At 35.4% G+C, this 16287-nt stretch overlaps 1 protein-coding gene across 4 annotated transcripts in view; it reads left to right on the plus strand.

The window, feature by feature from the left end:
* Positions 1-12904: 12904 nt before the first annotated feature.
* dmxl1 (Dmx-like 1) overlaps positions 12905-16287 on the plus strand; it is a 49094-nt gene continuing 45711 nt past the window's right edge. For all 4 annotated transcript variants that reach the window (XM_051117697.1, XM_051117699.1, XM_051117700.1 and 1 more), the window contains exons 1-3: positions 12905-13038; positions 15444-15564; positions 15919-16044. In XM_051117697.1, coding sequence (XP_050973654.1) covers positions 15478-15564; positions 15919-16044 — 213 coding nt within the window. In that variant the 5' untranslated portion in view covers positions 12905-13038; positions 15444-15477. The remainder of the gene's footprint in view (positions 13039-15443; positions 15565-15918; positions 16045-16287) is intronic.

Genomic DNA, 16287 nt, shown 5'->3' on the forward strand with positions numbered 1-16287 from the left:
TGTGGTGTTCATAATTTGAGTGCTGCGTGAGCAGCTCAAATGTTTAAGTGTGTAAATATATTCACTTCTCCTCATTAAACAAACGAGCTTTGTTTCAGCGACTGGAGAATTGATGCACGCAGATGGAACGTGTGAAGAGATTGAACTCGTTCAAGGATGAATATAGCTCATAAATAACCAGAGCATCGACGTGAGGGACCCAGATACATAAAACACGGCGTAATGAAAACACACCGAGTCGGTTTCATTCCCTGCGTCATGAGATTGATCCCAGAAAACAGAAAACATTCTCTAACGCACTGGTAAGCTTCTCTCAGTGTTAACAGAATGTTTGTTTAAGGTTCTCCGGTCTTTAATAATGTTCTCAGAACGTTATTTATACATCATATACACCATTTATACATATTTTTAATGGAATATTTTTCATTCAGAGAACATTCAAAACTAATGTTCCCATAATGTTTGGAAATGATCAAATGCAATGTTCTCTTGATGTTTACAGTATAGATCCAAGAAAAGCTGTTTGTGGCGCAGACTGTTCCACAAACGCTTAACGTGGCTTATTTTAATGTATCATACTGAAACAGTGACACTGGAGGACACACCTTATTAATAATCAACATATAGGCTACTGTTTACAGACAAGCAGAATAGGCTAACGCTTTATGCATAAACATCAGCCGCATCTTCGGGTAATGTTTGAACTGTGAAAGCTACATTTGATTATAAATGTTTATAAAGTATTCACATACAGGTTTTTTCAGCAGGCTACAATCATTAACGCATTATGTAACTCGGCAGCAGCTGATACAAGCAAATGAAGTCCCGCAAGTCTGTGGCAGGCAGCATCAACCGCGGCCATGGAAAGTGGCAGCTGAGCGTAGCGGAGCATATCAAATTACCGTATGTTTTTCAAATGTAGCTTTTACAATTCAAACCGGAGTGGGCGCGGAGTGGCCGGAGTGTGTGAGGCAGGGTCCACAAGTTGATATGATTCTTTAGGGTCTTAATGAAAAGTCTATAATATACTTTGGTTAAAAATTCTCAATGGTTGTGTAAAACAACAACCTTTTTACCTTGTCAAAATAAGCTCTGCAAAAATCATCTCATTCTGGTCGTCGCTGCTTTAAATGCAAATGAGCTCTGCTCACCCCGCCCCTCTCTTCTCTCTGTGGAGAGACGAGCCTGTTTACTTTAGCCGCATTTAGCCACTAAACTTGCTAACTAGCACATTATTAGGAAAGGCGATCGCAAAAATTCATAAAAAGCCCCTTATACTCACTTCTGCTGTAAGTGAAGCTGGATCATGAATGATTCACGCGAACATAGACGGATATATGTATATTGGGAGGCGCATTCCCTTCATAAACAAACGTAATCTACTGCATCTTCAGCAGCTAAGATGTCGGGAGTAAATGACGACCATCTGAGAATGGATCGATTTGAAAAAGGGAATATTATTTTTACAGATTAAATAAAAACCACTGCATGGATTTTTATCACTATAGGGTAGATTTGTACATACACTCTCAACACACATTAATGTTCAAACAACATGTAAAAGTGAACTTAGCATCCGATGACCCCTTTAAGCTTACGATGCTTTTAGGAAACGCAGCCCAGGGAAGATCTCACAGGCTGTTAAAACTAAGCTTGATTAAAACCTGATTAAAAGCAAAATGTTTTCGTTTCGGTTCGTTCTTGGCAATTTTTTTTTCGTTCTGGCTCCAGAACAGAAGAGCGTTTAGAAAGAATTATAATAAAATTTGCTAATATGCTTGAATCTTGCTAACACTTTGCACTTTGCAGTTTCATATTTATGCCTTATGACCAAAACGGACGGAGTATCCACTGTTTGATCGCGCCGGTGCCTCACGTGCACACTAGCCAAAAGTTTCCAGGGGGCGCTGCTGTAAAAAAGAACGTGGGTACAACTTCCGGTGAGGTGGTGGATGTAGTACACCAATGGTATTTTGTGTGCTAATTAGTGAAGTATTTTTTGGACCAGTTTACTTTGTAAAGTTGCATGCCTTTATAAGAGATGTCACTACGGTTCTTAGCGACTACATATGCTGTTTGAATTTGTGTTCCCACATCGTTAACAAGTTTGGATTGCTAAATCTTGAATGACTGTCAACTAGTGAAATGACATTTAAACCGAACCAGGACATCAGAGCTTGTGTTAACGGGCTTGCCAGATGAAGCCTCAATTCGAGGCTTGTTAACGTAGAGATCACTTTCGTAGAAGCCTCGCTTTCTGTCCAGTCATGTGCGCGATTCACTTTGCATGTCGTAATGTGCGACCCCCAGATCTTACTTTCCCAGTACATTTTCATTGGGACTTATTTAACAATTACATTTTTAAATACCCAGTCATACAAGTAATATGAAGAATACAAATTATTTCAGGAAAATTAAATATTTGCCATACGCAGTTAATATATGTGTACACTATTCTTCAATTACATCATATTGATATTTGTACTGGCATTTAATGGCACTGTTTAATTGGTAAATTAATTTATCAGAGTCAGAAATTCAACAAACAAACACACACACACATGATCCATTTTTTATATTTATATTCTGTTTTCATTTTAACTTTAGTTAAAGTTTGAGTAATTCTGATTTTGTCATTATGTCTATATAATTTTCTATTCATTTTTATTTCAGTTTTAGTTATTTTAGTATATGAAGTTACACTTAATTAAAAAAAAGAAATACTGCGTTGGAAACTAGCTGAAATAAAATATGTTTTTTTTGTTTTGTTTTGTTTTGTTTTTTTGGATACATTTTGAATCAGTTTTTAGTTTGTACATTTTCCATTTTAATTTTAATTTTAGTTAAAGTTTCAGTGATTTTGCTGTGTTTTTCTCATTTTTATTAGTTATTTTTCAATGTTTTTTTGCTCTGTTTTGTCTTTTTGTTTGTTTTGTTTTGTTTTGTTTTCCATTAAACAATTATTTTATTTTTAAATGTTTTTTTCTGTTTTTTTTTTCATTTGACATTTTTTTTTCCAAGTAATGACTTTTTTATAGTTTAAGTTTTTGTTTGTTTGTTTGTTTGTTTTTGTTGTTGTTGTTTTTATACATTTTGAATTAGTTGTTTTTGCATTAACCATTTTAATTTTAAAATTTAATTGATTTTGCTGTGATTTTCTCATTTTTATTAGTTATTTTTTATGTTGTTATTTTTTTTTGCTCTGTTTTGTCTTTTTGTTTGTGTTTTTTTTTGTTTTGTTTTTTTTTGTTTGTTTTTTTTCCATTTAACATTTATTTTATTCCAAGTAATGACTTTTTATGGTTTAAGTTTTTGTTGTTGTTGTTGTGGATACATTTTGAATTAGTTTTTAGTTTTTGCATTTTTAATTTTAATTTTAATTTTAATTTTAGTTATAGTTTCAGTTATTTTGTTGTGTTTTTCTCATTTTTATTAGTTATTTTTTAATTTTTTTTTCTGTTTTGTTTGGTCTTTTTTGTTTGTTTGTTTGTTTTGTTTTGATTTTCATTTAACATTTTTAAAAAAGTAATTACTTTTTTTAAATTTAAGTTTAAGTTTTTGTTTGTTTTTGTTGTAGTTTTTTTTATACATTTTGAATTAGTTTTTAGTTTTTGCATTTTCCAATTTAATTTTAATTTTAGTTAAAGTTTCAGTCATTTTTTTGTGTGTTCTGCTGATTTTTAGTAGTTATTTTTTAAATAGTTTTAATTTTTATTTTGGTTTTAGTTTTAGTACATCACGTCTGAATAAACTAAAATGAAAAGTGTTGCATTTTCAACTAGCTGAAATAAAAAAGCTTTTGATATTTTATCATATTTAAAGTAACAAAAACATTTTTTTTTTTGTTTAATGTTTGGTTTTAGTTAGCCATAATAGCCCTGCTTCAGAGAACATTGAGAAATAAGATTTTCAACTTTATGAGAATATCAGCAGAAGGTTCTTTAGCACACATTAGTGTTAGCTTTAGTGTTGAGTTGAGTCCTGCAGAAGTGCAGGTGATAGACAGATAATGGAGGAGGAAGGGCGCTCTGACCTCCTCATCCTCTTCCTGGATGCTGCTGGAAAGTCCTTCAGGAAGAGGGTGTAGTTAATGGGATGGGATATCCGGATCCTCCCTGTTTTTCCTTCCAGAGCCATTGTTCCCACAGCCTCGCTCACCTTTGGAGGACGTGCAGTTCTTCTGCCGAACGACGCAGGAGATACAAGGAGAAAGAAACCCCAGCATGATCTGAAGACAAACACACACTCATACATAAAACACACACACACACACACTCAGTGTGAGCTGGTGCTCTGCCAATGTCAGCCCAAGATCTGAGATTCGCCTCACAAAGCTCTCTCTCTCTCTCCCAGCGATGTTCAAAGATCTGCGCTTTAAAGGCTGCAGATGGCGTGTTCGCACAACATGCGCTGGCCTACGCTTTTTCCTCTCCGTGCTTGTTTTTCCTCCTCGAGTATGATTTATGTGTCATTACGTATCATTGTGGTTTGCTCCAGTGCATTTGAATCATACAGAGCGAGTGGAAATCATTTTCCTCCATCAGACATCAGAGAGCCGACCCGGTTCAGAGCTCAACGGCTGTCGGCCGCGGCCGCTAGACCTGCAGGCCTGTAATTACGGCCGACTGGAGTCGTGGAGCGAGCAGATACAATAACATCACAAAAACACTTCAGACCGGCCTCACGGAGGAGCCCACCACACCGCAAAGAGCTTCTGCTTCAGAAGCGAGCCGCAGCGTTTATACGTCAGGAATCCTGAATCATTTTCCATCGTCAATGTTTGTGAAGTCGGTGACATCCATCAGAGGCGGTGGGTGGATGAGGACAAACGCCAGCGCTTCATTGCTGCCACCTGCTGTCCTCAACCAGCAGCACAAGACGCTCCTGAAACAAAGCTGAAGCGTGAAGAACCGCTAACAGCCGTAGAAGCTTTCCAGTGGAAAAAGGTTCTTTCTTTACTATACCACACAATAGTTCTTTTAAAAAACGTGACCCTGAAGCACAAAACCAGTCTTAAATAGCACGGGTATATTTGTAGCAATAGCCAATAATACATTGTATGGGTCGAAATAATACATTTTTCTTTTATGCCAAAAAGCATTAGGATATTAAGTAAAGATCATGTTCCATGAAGATATTTTGTAAATTTCCTATGCTAAATATATAAAAACTTAATTTTTAATTAGTAATATGCATCGCTAAGATTGCGATTTTCTCAATATTTTGATTTTTTTTGCACCCTCAGATTTTTGTTTTGTTTTGTTTTCCATTTAACATTTATTTTATTCCAAGTAATTACATTTTTTTATGGTTTAAGTTTTGTTTTGGATACATTTTGAGTTTTTAGTTTTAGCATTTTCCATTTTAATTTTTATTTTAGTTAAAGTTTCTGTCATTTTGTTGTGTTTTAATCTTTTTTTGTTCTTTTTTGTTGTTGTTGTTTGTTTGTTTGTTTTCCATATTACTAATCAGAAGAAGTTTTAATTTGTTTACAGTAGGAAATTTACAAAATATCTTCATGGAACATGATCTTTACTTAATATCCTAATGATTTTTGGCATTAAAGTAAAATCTATCATTTTGACATACAATGTATTTTTGCCTTATTGCAACAAATATACCCGTGATACTTATGACTGGCTTTGTGGTCCAGGGTCACAAGTGATCACTGAAAGGTTCTTTGAGGAACCAAAAATGACATCACTGTGAAAAAAAAAAAAAACTTTTATTTTTTCACAATTCTTATACAGTATCTGATGCTGTGAGGGTGAATTACAGTAATCTGGGACATTTTAATGCACTTTCAGCTTCTGTTTTTTCTGCAATCATCCCTTCAAACAAGTCAGCCAAAGAAAATAAACTTCCTTATCTGCTAATGATCAATATATTAAATGATCTAATGTGTTCTGTAAATTCACGTGGTAATATATTACAGTATTTTGAATAATACATCGTGCATGAACATATGAAGAGTTCATTTACAAAAACAGATAACTCAGTTTTTAACAATTTTCAAAAATCTTGTTTTTTTGTGCATTCCAATTAATCTCAATCAAACTGCAGTTGGGTTATTTTGATTAACTAAAAAAAAAAAAAAACCTAACTATAAAACACAATAAAAACATAACAGCATTAAAGAACACATGATTTTTGAAAATTTAAAAATGATTTATTTTTAAACGTTATCTGTTTTTGCAAATAATCTTTTCATATATTTGTGTTTAAAAATACATCTCACTCAATACGTTATAACTGTTATACAGTATATCATTTTCCATCCATGTTTCCATGACTTTAACAAAGCGTCCGACTGTCAAAAAATCGTAATAATTTGTTTTCAGTCAATACTTTTTTCTTATATACCATCACACATTTTTTATTCATATGGCATGTTTATCTTTATGCAAACAATAAAGTGAGATAAGCGTTTATGAATGAGTGCAGCTTTATGTAAACATATACATTAACTTAGGAGAAATGAATGAACTGTTTCAACTGTTAATTGTTAAAACAGTTAAAAATTGTTTCATTTGAAGTGGATCAAAAAAAAGTTAATCAAAGTTAATCCACTTCAAATGTTGACTACTATATATTTTATGCATATGAATTTATAGCCCTATATAGTCCATGCATGTACTTCAGTATATTGCAAAATATAAGCATTAGTTTGTTAACATTAGTTGGTAAATATGCAAAGCAAATTTGGCTGTGAAAATAAACCTGCATTGTTTACCCTTTTGATCTTTCATTAAAGGGGTCATCAGATGCAAAGCTCACTTTTACATGTTGTTTGAACATTAATGTGTGCTGGCACAGTGTATGTACACATCCATCCTATAATGATAAAAATTCATGCAGTGGTTTTTAATTAATTTGTAAAAATAATATCCCTTTTTTCAAACTGAGCCATTCTCAGATGCCTGTGGCACCGACAGAGGCCGCTCCCACGATAATTAATTGACATAAGCATCTTATTTCAGTTGTAACAGTCCGACCTCCATTGTTTCGATGCCGGAGCAGGGATGTAAGTTAGACAAGAATATCTCCGATTGAGCGATTGAGGTGTTCTGTTGCTGGATGTAATAATGAACGTAGTGTTCGTCATTTACTCCCGACATCCAAGCCACTGAAGATGCAGTGGATTACATTTGTTTGTGAAGAGAATGCACCTCCTGATCTACATATATACGTCTGTGTTCGCGCAAACCATTCGTGATCCAGCTTCATTTACAGCCGAAGTGAGTATAAGGGGTTTTTATTCATCTTTGCAATCGCCTTTCCTAATAACCTGTTAGTTAGCCAGTTTAACGGCTAAACACAGCTAAATGCGACTAAAGTAAACAGGCTTATCATTCCACAGAGAGAAGAGAGGGGTGGAGCGAGCAGAGCTCATTAACATAATAAAAAGTGTTTTTTACACTACCATTGAGAATTTTCAACCAAAATATATTATAGACTTTTCATTAAGACCCTAAAGAATCACATCAACTTGTGGAAAACGGGCATCGGAAAGACAAAATTCGAACCTTTCATTGAAGTAGAACAATGGAAAGTGGGGGGAAAATCTAATTACGAAGTTAATGTTTTTATCTAGTTCACATTGGCCGCAATTATTGGCACCTAATTACTGCAGCATCCTTTTGCCAAGATAACAGCTCTGAGTTTTCTCCTGTGGTGCTTGATGAGTTTGGAAAACCATTTCTTCAGACAGAATCACTCCACATCCTTCAGATTCCCAGCTCCATGTTGGTATTTCTTCTCTTCAGTTCACCTCACTCAATCACTATATAGGGTTCATATCAGGGAACTGGGACGGCCATGGCAGAAGCTTCATTTTGTGCTCAGTGACACATTTTTGTGTTTGTTTTGAATCATTGTCCTGATGGAAGATCCAATCACGGCCCATTATAAGATTTCTAACAGAGGCAGTCGGGTTTAGATTTTTTTTTTCATCTGCTGGTATCTGATAGAATCCATGATGCCATGCATCTAAACAAGACGTCCAGGACCTCCGGCAGAAAAACGGGCCCACAGCATTAAAGATCCAGCAGTGTATTTAACCGTGGGCATGGGCTACGTTTGATCCCTGTTTGTACTAAACCCATCTGGTGAGTTTGCTGCCAAAAAGCTGTTTTATCTGACCATAGAAGCCAGTCCCGTTTGAAGATCCAGTTGTATTTGAAAACTGAATATCCTGGAGTTTGTTTTTGGATGAGCGAGGAGAACTTTTCTTGAAACCCTCCCGAACAACATGTGGTGATATAGGGGCTGTTTGATATATTTTTTTAGGCTTTCTGACCACAAGACTCACAACTCATCTCTGCAGTTCAGCTGTGATCCTTGGAGTCTTTGGCCACTCAAACTCTCCTCCTCAGTTAATTATTGCCCTGATAGTGGAAATGGGGATTTTCAATGCTTTAGCTCTTTTCTTACAGCCAATTTCTATTTTGTGAAGAAAATCAGAACTATATTCTTTGGTTTTGGTCAAAAAAACTCCCATAATCCTTTGAGATTCAATCCAGCTTCCCTTCTGCATACTATTTCAAATCCATTCAAACTCATTCAAGCTTCCACTCTAATATTTCTATTTAACATACGTACCAGCATGTGCAGTTTTTTTTTTTTTTTTACCAGGGTAGTCATTCTAGAAACATGCTAGCAACATGCTAGTAACATTCTTATCATGCTAACTATATGCTAATCATGCTAGAAACATGCTAGCATCATGCTAGTAACTTGCTAATCAGCATTTAGTAATAACTAAGTTAGCAAGTTAGCTAGTAACTTGTTAATAGAAACATTTTATTGACATGCTAATCATGCTAGTGACATGTTAAACATGCTAGTAATGTGCTAATCACACTAGAAACATGCTAATAACATGCTAATAATGCTATGAACATGTTAGCAACTTGTTAGTCATGCCAGAAACATGGTAGCAACATGCTAGTAGCTTGTCAATCATTCTAAAAACATGCTAGCAACATGGTAGTAACATGCTAATCATGTTAGCAACATGCTAATAACTTGCTATCCATGCTAAAAACATGCTAGTAACATGCTAATCATATTAACAATATGCTAATCATGCTAGAAACATGCTAGCAACATGCTAGTAACTCGTTAGACAAGCTAAAACACATAAACAACGTGATTATCACATGCTAATCATGATAAAATCATGCTAGCAACTTGCTAGTCATGCCAGAAACATGATAGCAACATGCTAGTAACTTGTTAGTCATGCTAGAAATATGGTAGTAACATGTTAATCATGCTGGTAACTTGCTAATCATTCTAAAAAAAAACACGCAAGCAACATGCTAGTAACATGTTAATCATGCTAGCAACATGCTAGTAACTTGCTGGTCATGCTAGTAACATGTTAAACATGCTAGAAAAAAGTTAGAAACATGCTAACTACATGCTAATCATGTTAATGACATTCTAATCATCTAATCTATCTATATAAAGACTTCAAGCTTTTACAGCTGCTTTAAATTTTCAGGCCAACATTTGTCTTGATGAACTTTTTTTTAATGTAGTTTCATAATGAGACACCCCCCCCCCCCATTGTTTTACATAAATGAAAGGTTAGAATTTCATGATTTTTTAAATGAAAGATCAAAAGGATAAACAATGCAGATTTGTTTTCTCCAAGGGTGCCAGTATTGGGAGGTTGAGGACACTGTACAGTATATAATATGTATATAGTATATTTCCATATACTGTAATATTGTATACATTTCCATATGTTTTTGTGTTATAAAAGAGTCCAACAAAATGTCATTTAATCACATGAGAAACTTGTGATAATACGGCCATGTTGACCTTAATTTTTGCTATTTTATATTCCTATGAACACAATATAATATTCAGGAGCAAAAGTACATCTTTAATGAGTCTCTGACCTACTTGAGCTGAACATTTACAGCAGCTGTCAGAGCAAACACAGCTGTAAAGCGTCTTATTGTGGATGACATGTCAGCCGGTGTTTTATTCATGTGAAGTGTGTCCGTCTCATCCAGCTCTTCACTGAGCTTCAGATGCCCTTCACTCATCTCCTCTCTGACGGATGACACACACGCACTAAATATTGAATATCATCAGATGCAGTGCACAATGTCAGGCCGTATGAATTATTAACAGACAGGAGCTGACCAGAGGTTCATTCAACAGAGATTCACCTGCGGATGAGCACATCTGATGCTGAAATGCTTCTGACTGAAGTAGATTTGATTTATTGCTGTTCTGCTGCAGTCATATCATCAATAAACACACATAACAGCCATATTAATAATTTGCTGTATGATCTGTCATTGTGCTTTGCAAATGAAATTAATTATCAATTAAAAATCCAAATATATGAACCTTGAGAATTAAAGTTTAATATCATTCAAAAATCATTCAAACTCACATATTTGCACCTTTTGGAAACGTACTGCCCCCAGTCACATCTTTTGTACCTTTTTTTCTGAGAGTGTGAGAGTGTGATGTTCAGAGCTCTTTATACTGTTGCAGTTAAATGTTTATGAGCCCTAAAATTTAAATGCTAGCTGTTATCATAAGCAGCAGCACTGTGATGTCAGCAGTAAACCGAATTAACTGTGATGCTGTGAGATGCTCATGGTTAAAGACACTGTGAATAATGTCAGCATTAAACAGCACAAACACATGCAGGTTTGATTGTCTGGTCACTGAAGTGCTGATCATCTGCTCTGATCGCATGACACTAACTCAGCACAATCACTTCAGCTTTTGCACGCTTCTCATGCCTTATGTTCTCAAATTAAAACGGTCTGCATGTTCATGTTGTTGTTATGCACCTAATATGCTTTTATAGGCAAAATATATTTTAAATACATGCTAAATGTGATCAGTTTTTGAAATTGAGATTTATACAAAATAATCTTTCCACTGATGTATAGTACAAAATATATTTATGTACAGTCACGTGAAAAAGTTAGGACACCCTATTGAATTTCATGGTTTTCTGTATCAGGACATAATAAAAAAATTATCTGGTCCTTGGCAGGTCTTAAAATTTGAAAAATAAATCCTCAGATCAACATCAACACATGACATATCACACAGTGTCATTATTTATTTAACAAAAATACAGCCAAGAGGTAAAGACCATGTGTGACAAAGTTAGGACACCCTATGAGTCAATTGCCTGCAGATCCACTTTTAGCAGCAATAACTTCATTCATTTTCTGTGTGACTTTATCAGTCTCTCACACCATTCTGGAGGAATTTGGACCACTCTTCTTTTCAATGTTGCATTTATTGAGGTTGGTGGGCATTTGCTTATGCACAGCTTTCACCACAGCATTTGAGTCAGAATGAGCTCTGGACGTGGACTAGGCTATTGCTACACCTTGATTCTTTTCTTTTCAGCCATTCTGTTGTAGATTTGCTGGCGTGCTTGGGATCATTGTCCTGTTGCATGAACCAATTTTGGCCCAACTTTAGATGTCGGACAGATGCCCTCGCATTTGACTGTAGAATACTTTGATATACAGAGGAGTTCATGGCCAACTCAATGACTGTGAGGTGCTCAGGTCCTGTGGCTACAAAACAAGCCCAAAATGATCAGCCCTTCTCCAGCATGCTTGTCTTTTGGTATGAGGTGTTTGTGTTGACATGCTCTTTAGGTTTTCACCAAACGTAGCGCTGTGCATTATGGCCAAACATCTCCACATCAGTCTCGTCTGTTCAAAGGACATTATTCTAGAAGACTTGTGTTTTGTTCAGATGCAACTTTGCAGACATAAACTGTGCTGCAATGTTTTTTTTTAGATAGAAGAGGCTTTCTTCTGCCAAGCCTTCCAAACATGCCATTTTGTCCCATATTTTTCTAATGGTATTGTCATGAACTTTATCATTTAACATGTTAACTGAGGCCTGTAGAGTCTGAGGTGTTGTTCTTGGGTTGTCTGTCATTTCTCTGAGCTTTACACGGTCTGATCTTGGGATGAATTTTCTGGGATGTCCACTCCTGTAAGGAGAGGTGTCTGTTTTAAATGTCTTCCATTTGTGAATAAACTTCAGATTGTTTGGAAATGGCCGTATTACTCTTCTCAGATTGATGGCAGCAACAATTGCTTCTCTAAGATGATTGCTGATGTCTTACCTCCTTGGCATTGTGTTAACACACACCTGAAGGCTCCAGACCAGCAAACTGCCAAAGCTTATGCTTTTATAGAGGCGCTCAGACTTGCTGATGATCAGTTAATCAAAGGTATTTGATTAGCAGTGCTTGACTGTTATTTACCCTCTTAATTCCAGTGTTAACAGTAAGGGTGTCCTAACTTTGTCACACATGGCTTTTCCATTTTGGCTTTATTTTGGTTCAGTGAAAAATGACAGGGTGTAATTTGTCATGTGTCGTTGTTCATCTGAGGTTTTATTTTCAAAATTTTAAGACCAGCCAAGGACCAGTTTTTTAAAGATGTCCTGATACGTAAAACCATGTAATTCAATAGGGTGTCCTAACTTTTTCACATGACTGTAAATATATTTTGAAACATGTTTTAGCAATTATTGGCCATATTGATATCTATCTATCTATCTATCTATAGAGAACTGTCCCAGTGCTCTTATGTGTGTACTACAGATTAACTAGTGGCTATACAAATTTCCCAAGGCATGGCTGAATGGCGGTAAGAAGTTAGATTTGACTAAATACAGAGCGTATTTACGAACACTAACCGTAACATATTTTTTATTACGAATACAATTATATTAAATATATATATTATATATGCAATATTGTTCAGATGTTCCCGTTTACAGACTGTTGTTTTGTCAAGGCAGTGTTACAATACACGAATGACTCATGTGACCAGCGTGCAGTTTAACGGTCAGACAGCGACTACAACTCCCATAATGCAGTGCGCGCTTCACTTCCTGACCCGCACCGCAGAGTCTCCGCACACAAACATCACCAAATCACTGTGTGTCTTAATTATCTCTCATAATGAGAGGAACACACATTATATTTGAACTTGAGCATAAATGAAACCCGTTTCTGAGGTAAGACGTGCGTGACTTTATCATTCTTTCTCATTGCTGATGTTCGCCTGCTGTCATGCTAATGCTACGCGGCTAATAACATCAACAGTGTCCAATGAAAATTTGTCAGACGTGTATTAATCATGATGTGAATGACATTTATAACCGAGACGGTCCAGAACTGTGGCTTTCAACTGTTTGTGATGGATTGTCATGAAATGTTCTGGTTAAAACTGTCAGTGTGGTGTTAGCATGGCTAGCTGAGGAGCTCGAGCTGTGACTGGATCCTCTGAGAGAAAATCAGAAAACTGTGGTTTATTAGACACAGGGATGATTAAATATTAAAGATAAATATATGCAACTGTATCAAAAGCGAAGCATCAGGCAGTTTAGACATTTACACGAGTGTGGAGCTCATGACTGACCGCTGATCACGTGAGTGACTGACTGACACATCACAGTATGACCATACACACACACTCACACACACTGGAACTGACAGGACTTTCTGAGTTTAGTTTGAGTGGCATGGTGTCATTTTACTGTTTTACATTAGAACATTGATATGTTAATGTTATGTATTGTCTCAGACAAATGTTTATTTGACTGTCTAAGTATCAAGCATGTGAGGAAATGGATTTAAGCCAAGACATTCTTTGAGATTATGAATCAGCATTAGAAACAAAAATTGAAACCTCACACATGAGGCGCTTATTTTATTTAATTTCTTGTAAATTCTAATTTTACCTTGGTATAATTCTTCTTTACTTATATTTTTTAGGTTGAATTGTAAAATTGTGTTCTTTTTGCCTATGGTTTAATACAACTTGTTAAAACAGGATTATAGAAGACATGAATGCATTAGCTGATATACAAGTAAATATGACTTAAGTCAAAGTATTTATGGTTATGACTTGAATAAATGTGATGTATATTCATATCAGATATATGTGTTTTAATGCAAAACACTACAGGGGAACTAACAGACATCATCATTCTTCCCCAGTTAATTAATTACAGTACATCAAGACATTATTTACAGAAATGTCATGTTGAAATGTGCAAATTAGGCATTATCTGATTAAATATGCATTGATTTGCATATATTTCCAGCACATAAATTAGATCCTTGGGTAAAATCGGATTCATAAATTCTTTTCTGATTTTGTTGTCATATTAGAGTTGAAGATTTTTTTTAGAGGGGATTCTGGATGTCTCTGTCTATCACTCCATAAATGAAAAATACTGTCACTCAACAGAAAACAAACACATTTTCATCATGTTTTTAGGAGTAAAATGTTGTATAAATCAGTGTGAATGAAATGTAAACAAACCTTATGAATATAGAGAGGAATAAAACATTAATGTTTGGTGTTTGTAAGAAAATACTCTTTAAACAGATTAAGGATTGGAGTTAAAATCTACATACGCAAATAGAAAGTGCAATAAAATAAACACGTAAATGTGTGTTTTGGATTCAGAACAGCCCAAAGTCTCAAAATTGACCAGTGCATGAAAAAATACTGTTTGCTTGTAGTGTATTGCCTTAAAATTAATTTAAGATGAAAATATATAGGTCTAATTGTGACCCTGGACCACAAAACCAGTCTTACGTAGCACGGGTATATTTGTAGCAATAGCCAAAAATACATTGTGTGTTATTTTATGCCAAAAATCATTAGGAAATTAATTAAAGATCATTTTCCATGAAGATATTTTGTAAAATTCCTACTGTAAATATATCAAAACTTAATGTTTGATTAGTAATATGCATTTTTAAATACTTCATTTGGACAACTTCAAAGGCGATTTTCTCAATATTTAGATTTTTGCACCCTCAGATTCCATATATTGAAAGAATTGTATCTCGGCCAAATATTGTTCTATCCTAAGAAACCATAGATCAATGGAAAGCTTATTTATTCAGCTTTCAGATGATGTGTACATCTCTGTTTCAAAAAATTGAGCCTTGTGACTGGTTTTGTGGTCAGGGTCACAATTCTCCTGCACTCCCTGCTACACATTATGGATTATGATTTCAGTTAATTATTAGACATGATTACTAAAATTAAAGTTAACCATTAAAGTAGAATCCAGGAAAATGTAAGTGGAACAAGTGAAACATGTAATAATCAAAAAAACAACAACAACAGACAAAAAAAAACAGGATTTAGGAAAAAAATAAAATGGATATTATATGGATATAATGGATATATATAGGCCTAATTGTCCTGCGCTCCCTGTTACACATTATGGAATATGTGTAGCATTATATTGTGATCATAACGGTTGTGATTTGGGAATATATCTGTGGTTTTTACATGTTCTAGTAACTTCCACATGATGTATGTGTGTCTGTCGTTACTACTGTGTGTTTGTTGTGTGTTTCTGCTGACAGCAGTTGCTGATTCTCCGTCTGTTTGCAGGGGTTCGTGCTGAAACTCAAGTGTGCCAAGAAGCATGAACCTGCACCAGGTGCTCACGGGGGCCGTCAATCCCGGAGACAACTGCTTCTCTGTGGGCAGTGTCAACAACCAGCCCTTCACGGTAAACCTGTAAACTTGTTATCTTTGCAGAAAAGATGCGTGAAATTTAAAGACAAATATTGTCGTAAAAATATCCTGAATATTCAGAAATAATATAAAATCAGAAAAATGCTAAATATTTGGTGGACTGACAGTGTGTCTGATTGTAACGTTTGCTAATATTTTTATTCAAAACCACAGTTCTTCTTATAAACAAATTAAACTGTGGCAAAACATTACATTCAAATGAATTAATAAAATCTGAAAAATCACCCAGTTCTAGCAGATGCTTACTCTGGCCATGAGTATCAGTCTCAGTATGTGTGTTTATACTACTGATCGTGTTTTATCTGTGTGTCCGGTGCTTGTGGGACAGGCGTACGCCTCTGGCTGTGATATTGTCATTCTGGGAAGTGACTTTGAAAGGATCCAGATCATCCCGGGAGCCAAACATGGTAACATTCAGGTGGGCTGCGTGGACTGCTCACTGCAGGGTGGACAGGTGAGACACACACACACACACTCATGATGTCAGGTGTCAGTCACATATGCCTCATTGTCATTTCTTCATTTCTGAAAGTCCTAATTTCTTAAACTTTTGAAAGGACTGATATTTTGTTATCATATCTATTGTCTCATTTCTGTAGTAGAGCAGCACCAGAATAGCAACACCAAGGTCATGGGTTCAATTCCCAGGGAATGCATAAGCTAATTTGACAAAATTTGAATGAATATATCAAAAAAT

The sequence above is a fragment of the Labeo rohita genome, chromosome 8, assembly GCF_022985175.1.
Source record: "Labeo rohita strain BAU-BD-2019 chromosome 8, IGBB_LRoh.1.0, whole genome shotgun sequence".
Lineage (NCBI taxonomy): Eukaryota > Metazoa > Chordata > Actinopteri > Cypriniformes > Cyprinidae > Labeo > Labeo rohita.